At 41.8% G+C, this 17,578-nt stretch overlaps 1 protein-coding gene across 1 annotated transcript in view; it reads left to right on the forward strand.

Moving 5' to 3' along the window:
• The window catches only part of nrm (neuromusculin), a 591,863-nt gene that overhangs the window by 562,067 nt on the left and 12,218 nt on the right, over positions 1-17,578 (forward strand). Inside the window, exons 14-16 of the mRNA XM_070094629.1 lie at positions 1,523-1,720; positions 4,712-4,852; positions 6,730-6,763. Of these exons, the coding sequence (XP_069950730.1) occupies positions 1,523-1,720; positions 4,712-4,852; positions 6,730-6,763 (373 nt within the window). The remainder of the gene's footprint in view (positions 1-1,522; positions 1,721-4,711; positions 4,853-6,729; positions 6,764-17,578) is intronic.

The following is a 17,578-nucleotide window of genomic DNA, read 5'->3' on the forward strand; positions in this document are numbered from 1 at the left end:
AAATGATAAAATTCGAGACGCCAGGTTTTGAGGATTAAACTAATTCCGTCAAAGAAAAACACAAAAGGGGAAAATTTTAAAAATTAAAAATTTCTAAAAGCACAGGCTAAGATCTTCCACGATACTGAAAATTCTTCAGAAACTTTCGCGCCAAGACTTTTAAGAAGTCCCAAGTAAGAAAAAAGTGAGAAGAGGGGAAGAGTGGTTAAGAAGAAAATCTAATGTAATACTTTGCCTTCCCTGATAGTTCCAAAAACAAATTTTTTCTCACTTCTATGTAAGAAGACCCCCGGCTCACAGTTTTATCGACCACTTCCCGCCCCTGTTTTTGCAGGACATTTATGGTCCCAACCCCAGATGGTGTCGGGGGCAGTTTTTTCCCGGACGAATTCTGACGTTTTAACGGAAACTGGCCTATTGTACCAACTCTTGATTTAAATTTTACCCTTGAACATTCCTCTGCCTCCATTAACCTCCCTCTCTCTCGCCCCTATCCTTCGCACGTCCCTTTTTTACTTTTCCACATCCCTTCCTGCAGCGTTGTGTAACTATTTCAGGTTTAGCGCTTACCTTGATTATATTGAGTAAAATGCGTCTAAGTACAAAGCTGCTAAGATGCGCAAAATAACTATCAAAGTATGGAAGATGGAAAACGAAAAATAAATTTAACGGCCTTCCCTCATATTGTGAGGCTTGTACCGGACTCTGACCCTGCTAGTAAGACGTAATTGTGGATCCTCATACTGTTTTTTTCCTTGCTGCTCTTGTCTTGAGAGCTGGTCGAGTTGGTTCTCGGTTCACTCTATATTCGGATTCCCAAATTTGCTCTGTCTGCTTCTAGCCACACTCTGTGGTCCGAAAAGATCCAATTAGTAGTTAGTGCGTCTCCCCACGTGGCCCAAGGATGTGGATCAGTGCACTAAGAAATGAACGTGTGGATGGCGAGGAAAACGCTTCTGCTGTAGCGAGCTCACTCTAAAGTAGAATTTTACTTTAGTGACTTTATGGGCCATATCCACAGATATGTCCTTGGAAAGTGACTGGTCCAATGGGCCCTGTATACCAGTAACCAGTTATACGGAGTTCGGCAGGACGTGCTTAACCGCCCTCCTTCAACAGGAATCACCACTAAGATGAATCTCTGTCGACTGAGGATCAGACATGTCACCCACAGCCACCTGTTTGCAGGTGCTCCTGTTCCAGTGTATGTAGGATGCGACGTTCCAGCAACTGAAACATGTTTTAGCAGTTGTCGCTCGGCTTAGGCCTCTCCGCTTTCCTCGTGGTTTTTGTAATTACAGAGGTGCCTGTATAGACCTCGGGGAAACTTTAAGTGTGTTTTTTGACATTAATCATTTAATAGGTTTTTTAAATGATGCTGGTTATATTAACTTGGTATGATAGTATTTATCTGTGTGGAGTGTTTATGTTCATTGCTTTTACCGTTTGTAAATTTTCTTTTATTTTGTGTTTATATTTTTTATGGATATGAAAACCGATTGACTTACACGCATGCAACAACCACCTGTTCCCTCCACTCACCACCTGTCTCCTCGACGCAGATGGAGGATGCTGAACGAGACGCTGACGTCGGAGGTGACATCGGAAGGACTGGAGTCCCGTCTGCGTCTACCAGCGACGGCGGCGTCGCTTGGGACGTACTACTGCTACGTTAACAACACTATCGGAGAATCAATCCCCTGTGAGATTGATGTCACAGGTGAGTAGGGGAAGAGGCAGGCGGGTAGGGGGGATAGATTGAGGAGAACGGGTTAGGATCTCGGATAGCTTAAGAACGGGTAGAAGGTTAAAGAGAATGGGTAAGAGGATTAGGATCTCGGATAGGAGGTTAAGGGGGGGGGGTAGAAAGCTAAGGAGGACGGTAGGAGGGTTAGGACGTCGGGTAGGAGGTTTAAGGAGGTCGGGTAAGAGAGAGAAAAGGATAGGATGAAGAGGATAGGTAAGGGGCGAGGAGAGGGATGGAAAGGGATGTGATGAAAGGAGGAACCTGGTGAGAGGACGATGGTGAAAGAGGTAAAGGGGAGGCGTTATAATGATGGGGGAACGGTAAACCCGTAAGGATCCACACATAGATTGTGCTAATTAATGATAGGCACTCGAGTATGAGTCTAAGAACCAGGTAGCTCTATGCCCTTGGATCGAGAGACTTTCACCGGCATCTCGAGTCAGATTAGGCCTGGCGGGGGGAATGATGGAAAAAAAAAAGAAACACGAATTGAATGTCAAGAAAAAATCACTTAAAATTTCATTCTATTTTCAAAACACTTGTCAACTTTCACAAGTGTGATAAACTGATAACATGTAGAACACCTGTGTATATCCAGAGGACAGTGACTGTGTATATCCAGAGGACAGTGACTGTGTATATCCAGAGGACAGTGACTGTGTATATCCAGAGGACAGTGACTGTGTATATCCAGAGGACAGTGACTGTGTATATCCAGAGGACAGTGACTGTGTATATCCAGAGGACAGTGACTGTGTATATCCAGAGGACAGTGACTGTGTATATCCAGAGGACAGTGACTGTGTATATCCAGAGGACAGTGACTGTATATCCAGAGGACAGTGACTGTGTATATCCAGAGGACAGCGACTGTGTATATCCAGAGGATAGCGACTGTGTATATCCAGAGGACAGTGACTGTATATATCCTGAGACACGGTACAAGTCAGCATTGTTACTATCATCACAGTACACTGATACAGTCCAGGTCCCAGAGAGGGGTGATGGCCAAGTAGGATTGATGGCCAGGGAGGGGTGATGGCCAGGGAGGGGTTGATAGCCAGGAAGGGGCGAGAGCTGGGGAAGTGAGAGTGTTAGACAAGGACGTATCAGGATAGGTGTCAGTGAAGAGGGAGAATTGGGGAGAGGTAAAAGTGAGGGATAATATATACGTATATAAGTTTGCATTCTTCTTTCTACTTGTAATCACAAAGCAATATCTGCCATGAATCTACCACATGTTAACTTACAATTAAAGTTTACCTTAATACCCATCTAAAGCATTTAGCATTTTTATTATTTTAGTTTTTATGTGAATCTTTAAACCCCAGTGGGGTCACTCAGCGCAAGTAGTAGTGGAGGCTTGATCTTGCATCTGCCTGCGGGAGACAAGCTACCTCAATAACTCTCCTTGAAACTAACTAGCTTTGCATTTACGTACAGGGATAACTTGTCTAATACACTCAAAGATTAGTAACCTGCTGCTCTAAGTCATCCATCACTACCATGGATTATAGTCTTAAACTAAACGTACCTAATTTTTGATTGCATGTTTTCAATTCACTTGTACATAGACCAGGTGGTCTGTAAAATATTTGTTAACACGGCATATTAAATACTTTGTGCATGTATTTAAATAAGATATTTAAAATACTAGACATGTTTCAGTCGCTGCTCGATTAAAGAAATTTAGTCCCGCATTGCACACCCGCAGTCCCCTGTACCATGCAGTCCCCTGTACCTCAGTGCTGCAATAGGAATAATGCAAGGTGCGGTAAAATTTTCTAATGCGGTTAAATATCAGCACTGAAGAACCGATGATAATCAAGAAAAGACGTTCATAAATTATCACGTGGAAACTAGTATCCTGTGTCTTCAGTAAAAGTGGAAGATTGGCACCTACACAGCCCAAAAACAATTGGAACCTTCCGCTAAGTAAAATGCACCAGCTTCTGAAGTTAAAGCCAGTAAGAAGAGGCTTTCTCTAGTTGTCGCAGAGATATCAAGTTACTGGCGCTGAAGGTTTTAAACAAATAGAATGAAGCATTCACAAATTATACCAAGAAAATCAGTTTTTCAGTTTTACTAATTTCTTAAAAATAATAAATTGCATCCTACACAGCCCAAAATTAATCTACATCTTTCGAAAATACACCAACGTTTAAAGTTATTGAAGTTAATCAGAAGAAACATTCTCCAGTTACTGTACAGAAACGAAGATGTGTAATGATAATGACAAATTAAAACTTACACATTCCAAAATCAACGCTGATTTCACGTTGAGAAATACACCATCACTAAAAAATTTAAAGTCGACAAAAAAAAAAAAAAAAAAAACATTCTCCAGTTATCTCATTGAATTCATCCATTCCGAATTTATTAAATTATTAAAATGAACAAAACTTCGCCTACATACCTTAAATACATACAGTATTATTCATTTTAGATGTTTCAGCCATTAAAGATTGAAATCATTTAGTAGAAACTTAATTTAGTTAATAAACTGAATTAAATATCACATTTTAAAAATAATATTGGCAAATTGGCACCTACTCTCTCCAATAACAATCTCAACCTTCTAAGTAGGATACACTAAGTGTTTGAAGTTTGAAGCCAATCGATCGAGACGTTAAGTTACCGCGTGGAGTTCTCAAACCTGCAAGGGACCATACCAGACTGACGAGAGGGAACTTGAACCTGATAACAGTTACGTGAACCTGGTTACTGTAAACCAGCGGTGTGAAAACTTGAAAGTCCATCGAATCAGACGTTCTCAAGTTATCAACAAAAACCTTGAAGATGTCAAAAAATCAATGGCAACCACTTCGTTATCCAAGTAATAACCAAACAAAATAGTTGCTTATTACATTTATAATTATAACACTCTCTCTCTCTAACATAATCCGCCTAAGAGACTAACTTTTACTAACCTGACTCTCCACGTGTGCGTGTATACAATATTAGGCGTCGCAGGCATCATGGAGAAGCTGGGAGACGACAACATAATCGTCATCTCGGCCATCGTCGCAGCAGTCATCGTGCTTGTCCTTATCATCTGCGTCGTCATCATCGTCATCTGCCGCAGACAAAGACAAGCCGGAAAATGTAAGTACCACTAACTCGCTCTTCCTATTGTCTTATCTAACATATACAATAGTGTGTATATATATATATATATATATATATTTATATAATTATATATATATATATATATATATATATATATATATATATATATATTTATATAATTATATATATATATATACACACATTTGCATATGTATTTATATGTAATATATACAGTATATGTGAGTTAAACATACACGTACCATATGGGGCAACATACTGCATAAGAATAACCAACATTCCACAATATAGAACTAGCGCGAATGTTGTCAGTCTGACTAGGGGACCCTCCAAAGGCGATATGTACAAACAACTCTGATACATGCGAAAAATTAACACTGAAGAAGACTAACCTTTTGTTCTGTTGATGGTAGACCTACTTCAGTGCTCTTTTTTTAAGTAACTTTCTCTATATTGATAAGGGTATAGTTATTACTAGTTTAGTATCGCCTGAGGAGTCTCTAGACTGAAAGCATTTGCATTGTCTATGTTTACTCTAAATTTAAATAAAATGGGATATAAATTTAGATGCTGGATCCATGTTTTATATACTATAGATATTTAGTTTTGAATGTCTTAACATGTTTAGTCTAGTGTAGAGACCTGGGCGCATCGTAGCCTAAGGTACCACCAACTGAAATATACAACCAAAACCATTAATGGAGAGCTTCAGGAGTCTTATTTATTTGTAAGATACCAAGAACCTGATCCATTATATTATTCATAGTATACCATAGCAACAAGTTGATGAATAAGAGACATGGGCAACACCTGAGTATATTACGGAAACGATTCGCCAGCGCAGGTTTACTCAGTAGAAAACAGACAGATATATTACTCTTAAGTCTCCAATCTTATCTTCGTCTACATTTAACTGTAGAAGCCTCCCGCGCAGGCGTATCGTTTTCGCAATAAAGATAGGTATGTGATGTCAGTGTGTCGTATTCATCAAACTGATCCATATTTATAATGTAAAATACAAGCTTAGCAGGATGCTCGTGGGGTTAGTTAGTCTTGAAAATTATCATCGTGTGGAGCGTAGTACTAGTAAGGCCCACCAAACTAACAATGTGTGGTTCTTGCTAGAACCTAAAACAAAAATATATATCTGCTTGCTTTTAATATTAATTTGTGTAATATATATATATATATATATATATATATATATATATATATATATATATATATATATATATATATTTATTTATTTATTTACTAATTGTTTTTACATTTTTTAATGACTGCATTTTTTTTCACTTCAACTTTTTAATAGTTTTTAACAAAATGTTTTCTTGTAATGTTTTCCCAGTGTTTAATGTTTCCACTTTGCAAGTTTAATGTAATGGCACGCTAAAATGTGTTAATTGTTGTAGATGGGTCAGCCACCTGCAGTATAACCAGTAGGCTGACTAGAACCACACATTTTGTTATAATGAAGCGGTCTTAGTGCATGAGAGTGGTGTATAGTGTGACCTCAGCTAGTGCAGTGACAGCAAACTTAATATTCTTCTGGTGTGTCACTCCTTACTCACCCGTTGCTGTTATACTTAGAATTACATTTTCCTTACACGTTAGTGGATTTCTTTTTTTTTTATAAATAAAATACCGAGGAGAGAGAGAGATATTTCACCGTATACTATATTGAATATTATTTCAGTAGCCATGGGTGTGGAGGAGTGGCACATGAGTCATGGTGATATTTTGCACACTAACAGCACACAGTGTCTCATGAACAGCCTACAACACGGCTACACACACATGAACACCTGGCATTAGGGGTCTTCCCAGTGCAACTCCCAGCAGCCTCAAATTTAAACTAGTGCATTTCTTTCCCTTGCCCCCTCCTGCTTGCTTAGACAACGGTACGACCAACATACAGGAGAGAGAGAAGTAAGTTGTATTTATTTATGTAATGTTAAAAAGTAAAATCGGTAGAATGTGTAGTCGTAAAAATAGTAGCATATCTTTATATAGCATTGATATAAAATTCAGTTTTTATTAGCGTAGTTATTTTGGATGTAGTAGTTTGAAATCTAGCAGAAACTCCATATATTTTTGTGTCACTATGCATGGTTAGCGTAAGTCATCAAACATAAGTTAAATAAATAAAAGAGATCTAACACACAAGAGTCCCTGGCATGGGTAAATAAACCCTCCCCCCCTCCAAGACGAATATTTTTCAATATTTCGGATTGCTTGAACCTGAAAAATGTACCACAGTAGCCCAGTCATTATTCATAAGCTTTGTGGAGGAGCCACCTTGTTATACCACGCCTCGTGACTGTTTCTTGTCAATTATTGTTCTTCTATCATCACATTCTCAGTGTAAACTCATAATGTGATAACCCCCCCCCCCCCTTCCCTTATTCTGCCTTGCTGTGCTTTGATCAGGATGTGCTCTAAATGCACAATGCAACTCAGTGTGAAACTGCCTTTGGTCTGTCTTGCCGAGGTTTACCCACTTTGTGCTCAAGTGCACACTGCAACCCATATTCTGATATCTTTTAGTCTCCCTTGCCTTACCCGAATGTCCTCATAATTATGATCCTTTAAGGATTTTTTCTTGCTCAGTATGCTAAAATATTTAGAATTTAACATTAATTTTTAGCTAGGAATTGTTTATAACATTCTCATAATGTTTCTCATCCGGCTCACAAACCAGAACAAATTCAAAATATTTCTGCTGTTGTGTCGTGGTCTCTGCAGCTGTTGAAATGACCGATTCTTTGTGGCATAATATATGTACATTACTAGTGTTCATAGTCACATATACTCGTGCAATACGCCTGAAGTGTGTTCTACATCTCATGGTGAGGTGCAACATGTCTGTATCTTGTTGTACGTTTCATGGTGTGGTGCAATACATCTGTAGTGTACTGCATGTCTCACGGTGCGGTGCAACACGTCTGTAGTATGTTGCAACACCTCTGCGGTGTGTTGCAAGCTTCATGGCGTTGTGCAACACGTCTGTATTGTGTTGCACGTCTCGTGGACTTTTTCTACACGGTGACACAGCCTCCTCCTCCTCTTCCCCTAGAATGTAAACGAGACACACTGCGGGTTATGGCATTTTATTGTGAAGACTTGTCAATTCAGTATCTCTTATTTACATACTGTCTATATACTCTACCATTGTATTAATACCTCGAATCTTCCTTACATCTGTGGTTGCCATTAAAGAAGCGCGGGTGGGAAGTTTACACCGTTCAACGTGTGTTCTTCATGCTGATTAAAGGAACTGGAATTGTCCCTTCTCTTCGCTTCAAATCTGAATACCTTCCGTTCCCCAAGCGCTGTGACTCACACGAGCTTTTCGCTTCTCACAGAATATAATAACGTTGAGGTTTCAAAGTGCCGAGACCAGAAAAGTCACTCAGCGTTCTACATATTAAACATACAGCATTCATACTCACTATAACTATAATACAAGTAAAGTAACAATACCAAACATTAATCCAATAAATAAAGCAAATCATAAAAGGTTTAAAAAGAACACTATTAATCCAGAATGCCACAAGGTTAACCAAACTAAAAGATCCTCATAAAATATCACTGAGATTTCTGCAGACACTTCGGCGATTATAAACTAAAGCTGGTTATGCTTTTAAGATGTACTTCACGGTCAACAGTCCGTCACAAGCTCCATGGGCGAGGTGAGTATGCCATAACCTCAGTGATGATTCCCGTGGAAAAGCGGAGGGTCAGGCACTAACATAATTATTGAACCTTGCTCAGCTTGCTACTTGTCTGTAATACCGTACTCTGCTCAGAAATTCACTGAGGCCAGAGTCTCCTGTAGAGTGTACTTGATAAAACATCCTTTCCCTATTTGTTATCCGAAGCCCTGACATACTCAGGTCCTGCTTTATGACCCAGAACAGGTCCCAGGTCCTCTTTCAGTATTCACCAGTTGCCTTGAGCAACGTCCTTATCACACTGTCGATGTCTGGAACACCAAGCACTAAATTTCGGTATTCTCGCGTCGACTTTGGCCTCGTATTCCCCGCTCCGGGGTTTATATGCCATTAAGTTCAAGATAGATTATACTGTGATATATACAGACATTCTCTTAGATCCATCACCAACCTCAATTGCTTTCTCTCAAATCTCAAAATCCCTCTGGAATTGCATCTCTATTTTACAAGTGACTTGGATATTTTTTCCTCATAATCTACGCTTCCCATTCCTTATAGTTGACAGTAACATGTACCAGTCGTTCATTCTTGATTTCCAGCCACAGTTGGGGTGTAGAGTGAGACTTGTGCAACACTTGGGTATGTTTACTGATATCCAAGTGTTTCACAAGTATCTCAAATCATCGTAGTTGGGGTGCCTCTCTTAGGCTCCGTCTAAGACATAGTTGGGGGTGCCTCTCTTAGGCTCCGTTTAAGACATAGTTGGGGTGCCTCTCTCTTATGCCTCGTCTAAAACAGTTGGATCGCTTTTTTTCATGATCTAAGATACATTGGAGGAGTTTTTTTTTTTTAATGCTCCGTCCGAGACAGTTGAGGCTGTCTGAGCGCCTTACTAATGCTCAAAAACAGTTGGAAGCGTCTCTTATGCTTCATCTTTGTATTTTTCAACTTTACTCAAAAGATTTTTTTAAGAAGAGCTGTATTCCTAATTTAAGTCATCTTGTTGCTTTATTAAATTTCGCCGGTTTAATGGGATGATATCCTACACCTGCTGATAGAGTACTATTTTAGAACTCAGGACGAGCACTAAACTCCCATGTTTTTCTGCCATAACAAATAAATCATGGGGGTTAACATTGTGGGTTATAATATTCAAACTTTTCCCTTGACCTTTAAAATTCTGTTTAAAGTTCCACAATAAATAAACAGTCAGGAGGACGATATTTTCAAAATTAGATCCTTCAGTTATCTTTATATAACCATAAAGCATCGCATTTTCAAGTATTCTAATCAAAATAAATAGTTCATGACAGTGTCTTTCTATTAAGTTAATGTACAAAATGTTAAAATTTAAACCTTGATATATAGATTTAAATTATTACAGATATAAATATATACTATGCTGTTCAGTCTTTGTTTTTGCTAATTAGTTGTTTATGAACATGTCAGTGGATAGATTAATGTTTTGAAAATATTACGATGATTGCCCATTTGTTATGTGCCAATCTTTACCCTTGTACACCCCTTTATACTTCGCATTCTTGGTTCCCTTTCCTTCTGTGTGTCTGATTCCCTGTGATCCACTTTGGATATTTGTAGCAACAGATCTTTTTACTTCCTGGTTCCGGCCTATAATATTCTCTTACGCCTATTTTCCTTGATGCATTTCAGGCCCCATACCTTGACTTTTCTAGACCACTTACAAAGTGTCTCCTCATCACTTCCTAGGTTTATTAACCCTCGTTCCCCGCCCACTCGATATATCTTCCCCTTTGTTCCTCGCCCACTTGATATATCTTACCCCTTGTTCCCCGCCCACTCCATATATATTATTCTTTGTTAAACGCTCATTCCATTTATCTTGCCCCTTGTTCCTTGCTCATTCCATTTATCTTACCACTTGCTCCCTGCTCATTCCATTTATATTACCGCTTGTTCCCAGCGAAGTTCAGGTCGTTTCTTCTTTTATTCCTGCGAATTTCAGATTCATTGCCCTTGCCTACACTCACTCTAGATTCATGTCTCTTGTCCCTTCGGTACGCCATGGCTGTTGCCGTTTTTTTTTCTTTTCCCGTGCCTCCCATTTTCAATGCCTTCCCATAACCACTCCAAAAGTTCGTTACTCATCTGCGCATTCCAAGTAACTTGTCAAAAATCCTCTCTGAATCTAGTTAACTTGTCCCTTTCACACCTTACTGTAGATCTGCTATCTTTCGTTATGTCTATTTCAAACTCTGTAAATCTTCATGCCGACACATAGCACATTCCTTGTTCCTAGTCCACTTTAGATTCCAGATCTTTTTTTTTTCTCCTTCCCATTCTGGATTCCTTGCTACGTGTGTAATCGTCTTCCTTGTATCCTGAAAGCATTCCATGTCCCTCATACGCTGGAGATTTCAGATTCTGTGCTACTAGGGATCTCTCTGCCTGGTGTTCCTCGTGCACTTCAGGATACAGTTGTATCTTACAAGTGTTCCGGACCCTTTGTTACCTGCCTATTTCAGGTTCCATGTTTGTGATGAAGAAAAGAGACAGGTGCAGGTCAAGCTTTCTATGACACCGTTTCCCTTTAAACAAAGCGAAACGTCGTTTTTATAAATTTGATCTTCACTTTTTTTTTCCTTCACCCTTATCACTGTGCACTTCAGGTTACCTTGTCCTGTGTTTCCTGTGCACTCCAGGTCACCTTGCCCTGTGTTTCCTGCGTACTCTGGGCTCCTAGTGCCCCCCTGTTTCATGTCCACTCTAGGATCCCATTGGATCATATTCCTCGTCCACTCTTTATCTCCTTTTGTCACATATACTCTTGCTCTTCCCTTCCTGCTCCCCCCTCCCTCCCCTCCACCTCCGCACTCCACATCCACTCTCCCCTTCCATCTTCTAGTCGCTGTTTGTACGTTTTCTCAAGTACCATCTGTCATTTTCTTGGGCGCGAGCAGCCACCACAACCACTACAACAACAACTACCACCACCACCACAACTACCACCAGCAGTGGGAAGATGTTACTGAGGCTTGGCTCATACCTTCCTTAACTGCCGCCCACAGACCCACGCCTGCCACTAGTTCCGCCACCCACCCACGCCCACACAGTCGCCCCTGCCTCCTCGCCAGCCCCACCCATCAACACCACCTACCACCCACCCACTACTACCACCACAACCACCATTACTACCACAACCGTAACTGCGTGGCTCCTAACTGCCGATTATTGCACGATCTGCCACAGCTAAGTACTTTTTAGAGCTACGGGTTTAGATCAGTACTTTTTAGAAACTGTGAATATGGGCCTATACAGAGATGTTGAACTGTTGTAAATAATGAGTTATGGGAAAAATGGTGCTTTTTTAATTTAAATAGACTAATGCTGAAGAAAAGAAACGTAGCAGAACAAGTTCTGAGAATGTTTCACTCTCCGTAGAGCTTTATCATGAGTTTATAAAGCTCTAGATGGAGAGCAGCGTTTTCCTAAATTGGAGCTCTTTCTGTTCAGCGTGTTTGTTTTCTTCACTTTTGCTTGGTTAAAGGAAGAACAGCAGGGTAGAGCAGCATCCGGGTATCCGAGTGGTTGTGTGGTTGGTGGGCGAACACTACCTGGTCCGCCTGGTTGTGTGGTTGGTGGGTGAACACTACCTGGTCCGCCTGGTTGTGTGGTTGGTGGGTGAGCAATACTTGTTGTGACTACTTGCCAACGCGAGCAAGATGCTGACAGGCATGGTCTTGCAAAGATAACTATAGTCGAGCATGTTTTTGCACGACGTGTCGCCCACAAGTGATCTTTGTTTTCCAAGCCATGACTTGGAAAAAGGTTCACCTGTGGGCGAAACTGGTTATACCTGTATTTGTACTACCTTGCCTGGGTGGTTGGCCAATAGTACAGGGAGAGGGTGAGGCGCGTGAACTTCTGGCCCAGCTGGTGTTATATGGTATCCAGCTGCAGATGGCTGGTATGACCACCTGTGTAGCTTACCGGCCAGTCTGATGCAGGAAACTGTTTTTCCTTCCTTACCCCCCCCCTTGTTCTTATCACACTCTCCTCTTCCCTCTTCCTCCCTTTCTTCCCTTAGCTTCCCCTCGTTTCCCTGATCTTCCCCCTCCTCCCTCCATCTAGCACCTTGTGGCACGTCCCCCCGAGCAGGTAAACAACACTACTGTACATTGCCCCCCAACACGAGCTGGAAGAGTCACTGAAAATCAGATAATCTAATGATCCATTGTAAATACCACATTCTCTATGTATTTTATTTTTCCAGTTTCACTAACACTATCATTCAGATCAGTATCAGTTGCACCGATATGTATCCTCTGCACCCCTGTCAGCTTGGTCGCTGTCTGTATACATCATTCAGGCCAGGGTCAGCTTGACTAATGTGTATTATTTAGATATACGTCAGTTACAAAGAGAAAAAAAAGTATATGTATGAATATCGGTTATAAGGGTTTGAAGAGGGATGGTGAGGAGGATCAGCCAGTGTGAGTCGTCACAGTGCATGATACTTCAGTGTACTTTCACGAACAAAACGTTGGTTTTCCAATGCATTACGGTGTGTGCTTCCCAGCGAGGTCTGCGCGCAATACCGCCATTATCTCTCCACCTGTCTGTTTCGGTTCAGCATAATGAATGTAAGTTAAATTAACTTAAACTAGCGCTAATTGACCCATTAAAATCAAACGAAACTAAATGAACTAACAAAATGTGTGTCAACAGAGGATGTTACCTGGCGGTGTTGCGAGAGACCAGGTAAACACACACGCGCGAGCAAATACGTTGGAAACACGTTTGTCACGAGCACGAGCTCTGATAATTTCTACATTTTGAAGGGCGCACTGAAAGAAAGAAATAAATATATATAAAAATGTGCAACTTTTGTTTTAAAGTCTGTCAGAAATTTATTTCCAGCTACAGTCATTTCTGTAATTGTTTTGTTTATTCTTGTAATTAAATGAGAAGCGAATTTATCGTGTCATTGCGGTTTTTTTAATTGGTCAGACTAGATAATTTTTTTGAAAAGTCCCCACCAAAGAAAGACTCCAGTGAAACAATTCCATATATGATGGAAGTTTTTTTTTTTCAGAAGATAGTAGTGGATATGTGAATAATACGTCTCCCTAAGGTCGCAGAAACCACCCTTGTTGTGTAGTCAGTGAAACGACTGGCCTCCGCCTAACCCTCTTCCCCTGGCTATTTAATTCCTCTGCCCAAGGCTATCCAACCCCTGTATCCAACGCTATCTAACCCTCTCCAGCCCTCTAAGTCTATCTGATCCAGTGTAACACCGTTGTGACAAATCGCTAGTTCGGATAATAGGTCACCAAGTGGAGGAGGATCAGCCTAAAGATACCCCCACCCCTCCAACACCAGGCTCCCTCAGTCCTCCTCCCCTTCTCTTATTTAACCCTTCTCATGTTTGCATTTTTTTGCAACTGCAGGACTGCTTGAGCATGCGTACAAGCTACCTTCAGTGGTTTTGTGTGTGTAGTGTGTGTGTGTGTGTGTGTGTGTGTGTGTGTGTGTGTGTGTGTGTGTGTGTAGTGTGTGTGTGTGTAGTGTGTGTGTGTAGTGTGTGTGTAGTGTGTGTGTAGTGTGTGTGTGTGTGTGTGTAGTGTGTGTGTGTAGTGTGTGTGTGTGTAGTGTGTGTGTGTGTAGTGTGTGTGTGTGTAGTGTGTGTGTAGTGTGTGTGTGTGTAGTGTGTGTGTGTGTAGTGTGTGTGTAGTGTGTGTAGTGTGTGTGTGTGTGTGTGTGTGTGTGTGTGTGTAGTGTGTGTGTGTGTGTGTGTGTGTGTAGTGTGTGTGTAGTGTGTGTGTGTGTGTAGTGTGTGTGTGTAGTGTGTGTGTGTGTAGTGTGTGTGTGTGTAGTGTGTGTGTGTGTGTAGTGTGTGTGTAGTGTGTGTGTGTGTGTGTGTGTGTGTGTGTGTGTGTGTGTGTGTGTGTGTGTGTGTAGTGTGTGTGTAGTGTGTGTGTTAGTTACCATTTTGTCCTAGGCACATGTCGATTAGACACTAGGCCTGTTGTATATGAGCACGTGTGTGTGTGTGTGTGTGTTAGTTACCATTTTGTCCTAGGCACATGTCGATTAGACACTAGGCCTGTTGTATATGAGCACGTGTGTGTGTGTGTGTGTGTGTGTGTGTGTGTGTGTGTGTGTGTGTGTGTTAGTTACCATTTTGTCCTAGGCACATGTCGATTAGACACTAGGCCTGTTGTGTGTAGTGTGTGTGTGTGTGTGTAGTGTGTGTGTAGTGTGTGTGTGTGTGTGTGTGTGTGTGTGTGTGTAGTGTGTGTGTGTAGTGTGTGTGTAGTGTGTGTGTGTGTGTGTGTGTGTGTGTGTGTGTGTGTGTGTGTGATCGTGCGTGCGTGAGCAAGCTTGCATGTAAGGTTGCACTAATCCCAACGCATTACTAACATACTCCAGCAACAGTCTCCTCGTGCAGGCTGAGGAGACTCAGTATAGACTATTGACTCACTGTGTGTTTACCCTCCTCTTGTGTATATACCTAGCCTCTCCTTGCGTCTTATTTATTCGCTTACCTCTCTTTTTTTACTATCTACTTTTATCAGTTTTCAATTATATTGTGTTTACGAGACTCATCCATGTTTTGTTTGTGTTCTTATTTTCTTTATTTTTTTTTTGATGTATGTTTGCCTAAAATGGCAGTGCTACACTTTTTTTTTCTTTTGTCGTTGTTTGTAGGACGTGCCGTCCTACAAACAACGACTTGCCCTCAAGTATGATAGTGTATGATGGCACGTCTTGCCCTCAAGTATGATAGTGTATGATGGCACGTTTTCTCAAGTATGGCAATGTAAGATGGCACGTCTTGCCCACAAGTATGGCAGAGAAACACTTGGTGCACAGGAAAATTTATCATAGATAACATGTATCTCCGCTTGGAGATTTACCCAGAGCGAAACGTCGTCTATAATATAGGTTTGCTCTGCACCCAGTATCTTCCTACCATCTTTGTGGAGTGTGTGGCATGTGTATGCATCCCGTCCTCATACCGAGCGTACATCTGACGTTTCAGCGTACTGCAGTATGAATTAGACATGTGCAGCATCTGGGCATCTTTACATCTTTGTTTTATAGACGTTCGCAATCCAGCGACTTTATCAGTACAATACAGGAACATAAACGGAAAGCTATAGAAGATGAGGCAATCAGTCCCCTCGGCCCTTGATTAATCTCTTGTTTCAAGACACTGGTTCCTAGGCTGAGACTGATTACCTCCTCTTCTACCGTCTTCCATTTATCTCCCTGTATTACGCTGATTAAACCACTAGATGGCGAGATGTCTACAAAATGAAGATATCCAGATGTTGCACATGTGTTTATTTCATGAGCTTGTCAGTAGTGCGTGTTGACGCACGCGATGGAACGGTACCAAAATATTTGCCGATACCTTCTATATTGACCGATACGCACCGCTGCCGATTCTTTGGCACAACCCTAGTTAACACAGCCTCAGTTTCTGCTAGGTAATATCTTCGTTATTACTTTGAACTTGCTTTGGCGAGGTTGTATTAGAGATTTCGCTAATCTAGGTTAACCTAACTTTGACCTCGCTGAACCTGAATGCGGAAGTTATCTTCAATGAAGGTTATCCTAAACGCGTTAAGTGAAGCGAATTTCGTTTCCTTCTTGTGCAGATTCCATTGCCCAAGTGGAAAGCGTGCAGAAATGTACGTGGTGCAATAGGTTAGCAAAAACGGCGTTATGAGGACGGATTGCAGTTGTGTTTGGATATATGACCCCAGCAACTCTGCGCAACCCCTTCCCCCCGGGCCCCTCTGGAATAGATAAACCCTCCTTCCTGTGACTGATCATCTCCCTGGATTAAATAAATACCCCTGTTAGGACATCTCTCAGTAGGCTGCCAACAGTGGCCAGATCAACCCAATGGGTAAGTTACCCTTTGAAGTTACTCACTAGGTGGGTCGCCCACCGGGAAAGGTCATCCTTTGGACAGGTTACATTCCTAAACAAGTCACCAATCAGGTCAGGTCGTGTCCCTTGGTAGGTCACCACCTGAGAACTTTGCCTCCCCCCCCTTCATAGGTAGGTCACCTGAGTGTTTTGCACTTCCCTAGGTAGGTCACCTACTAAGTGTTTTACCACCTTGGTGAGTCACCCTCTAAGGGTCGGTTATTTACCCATTAATGTTACATGTAGCCCAAGCCCGTGTTTCTTGTGTGTGTGTGTGTGTGTGTGTGTGTACACGTGTGTGTGTACGTGTGTGTGTACGTGTGTGTGTACGTGTGTGTGTACGTGTGTGTGTACGTGTGTGTGTGTACGTGTGTGTACGTGTGTGTACGTGTATGTACGTGTGTATGTACGTGTGCGTGCCGGTGTGTGTGTGCCGGCGTTTGTGTTGGAGAGAGATGCCGTGTAGCACATAAGTATACATGTACGGACCCTGGTTGTCCATGAGTAGAGCAGGTGTAGAGAGCTAAGTGTAGCCTGAGTGTAGCTAAGAGTTGAGGCCCCGGGTGTTACAGACAAGGTGGACGAAGACCCCAGCCCAGAGCACGCGTCAAAGGAACTGCCCTCATGAATACCCCGGATGCTCTCGCCCGCAACCACTGTGAGTATTGGCTGCTGCTGCAGCGCCATCGCCGTCGCCTGCTGCAGCGCTGCCTCAGGGGTCAGGGTTTAAACGGCACACGAAGTTGAGGTAGAACTCGAGGGCTAAGAACCTTCACTCTAGCGTTGCTTAAACATTTCCAAAACTTCACAAATTTAAACTCTGAAAGGAACATTACTTACCTTATAATAAGTCGCTTCCCAATGTTCCTACCCAGAGTTAGAAATTTGTGAAGGAACAAGCGGATAAATCGGGCATTAAGTCAGCTTGTGTTTATGAAATATGTGGGTGATTGCTTGGGGCAGCCTGAACCGCCCTGAAGCTAGCGCTGAGCAGGCTGACCGGTGGCTGTCTAATGTGTTCCTTTGTTTGTTTCTCTTGTCATGTCCTTTGTGTGTGTGTGTGTGTGTGTGTGTGTGTGTGTGTGTGTGTGTGTGTGTGTGTGTGTCACGTGCGTGTGGATGTACAATTGTGTGCACGCGTGTACCT

The sequence above is a fragment of the Cherax quadricarinatus genome, chromosome 47, assembly GCF_038502225.1.
Source record: "Cherax quadricarinatus isolate ZL_2023a chromosome 47, ASM3850222v1, whole genome shotgun sequence".
NCBI classification, from domain to species: Eukaryota; Metazoa; Arthropoda; class Malacostraca; order Decapoda; family Parastacidae; genus Cherax; species Cherax quadricarinatus.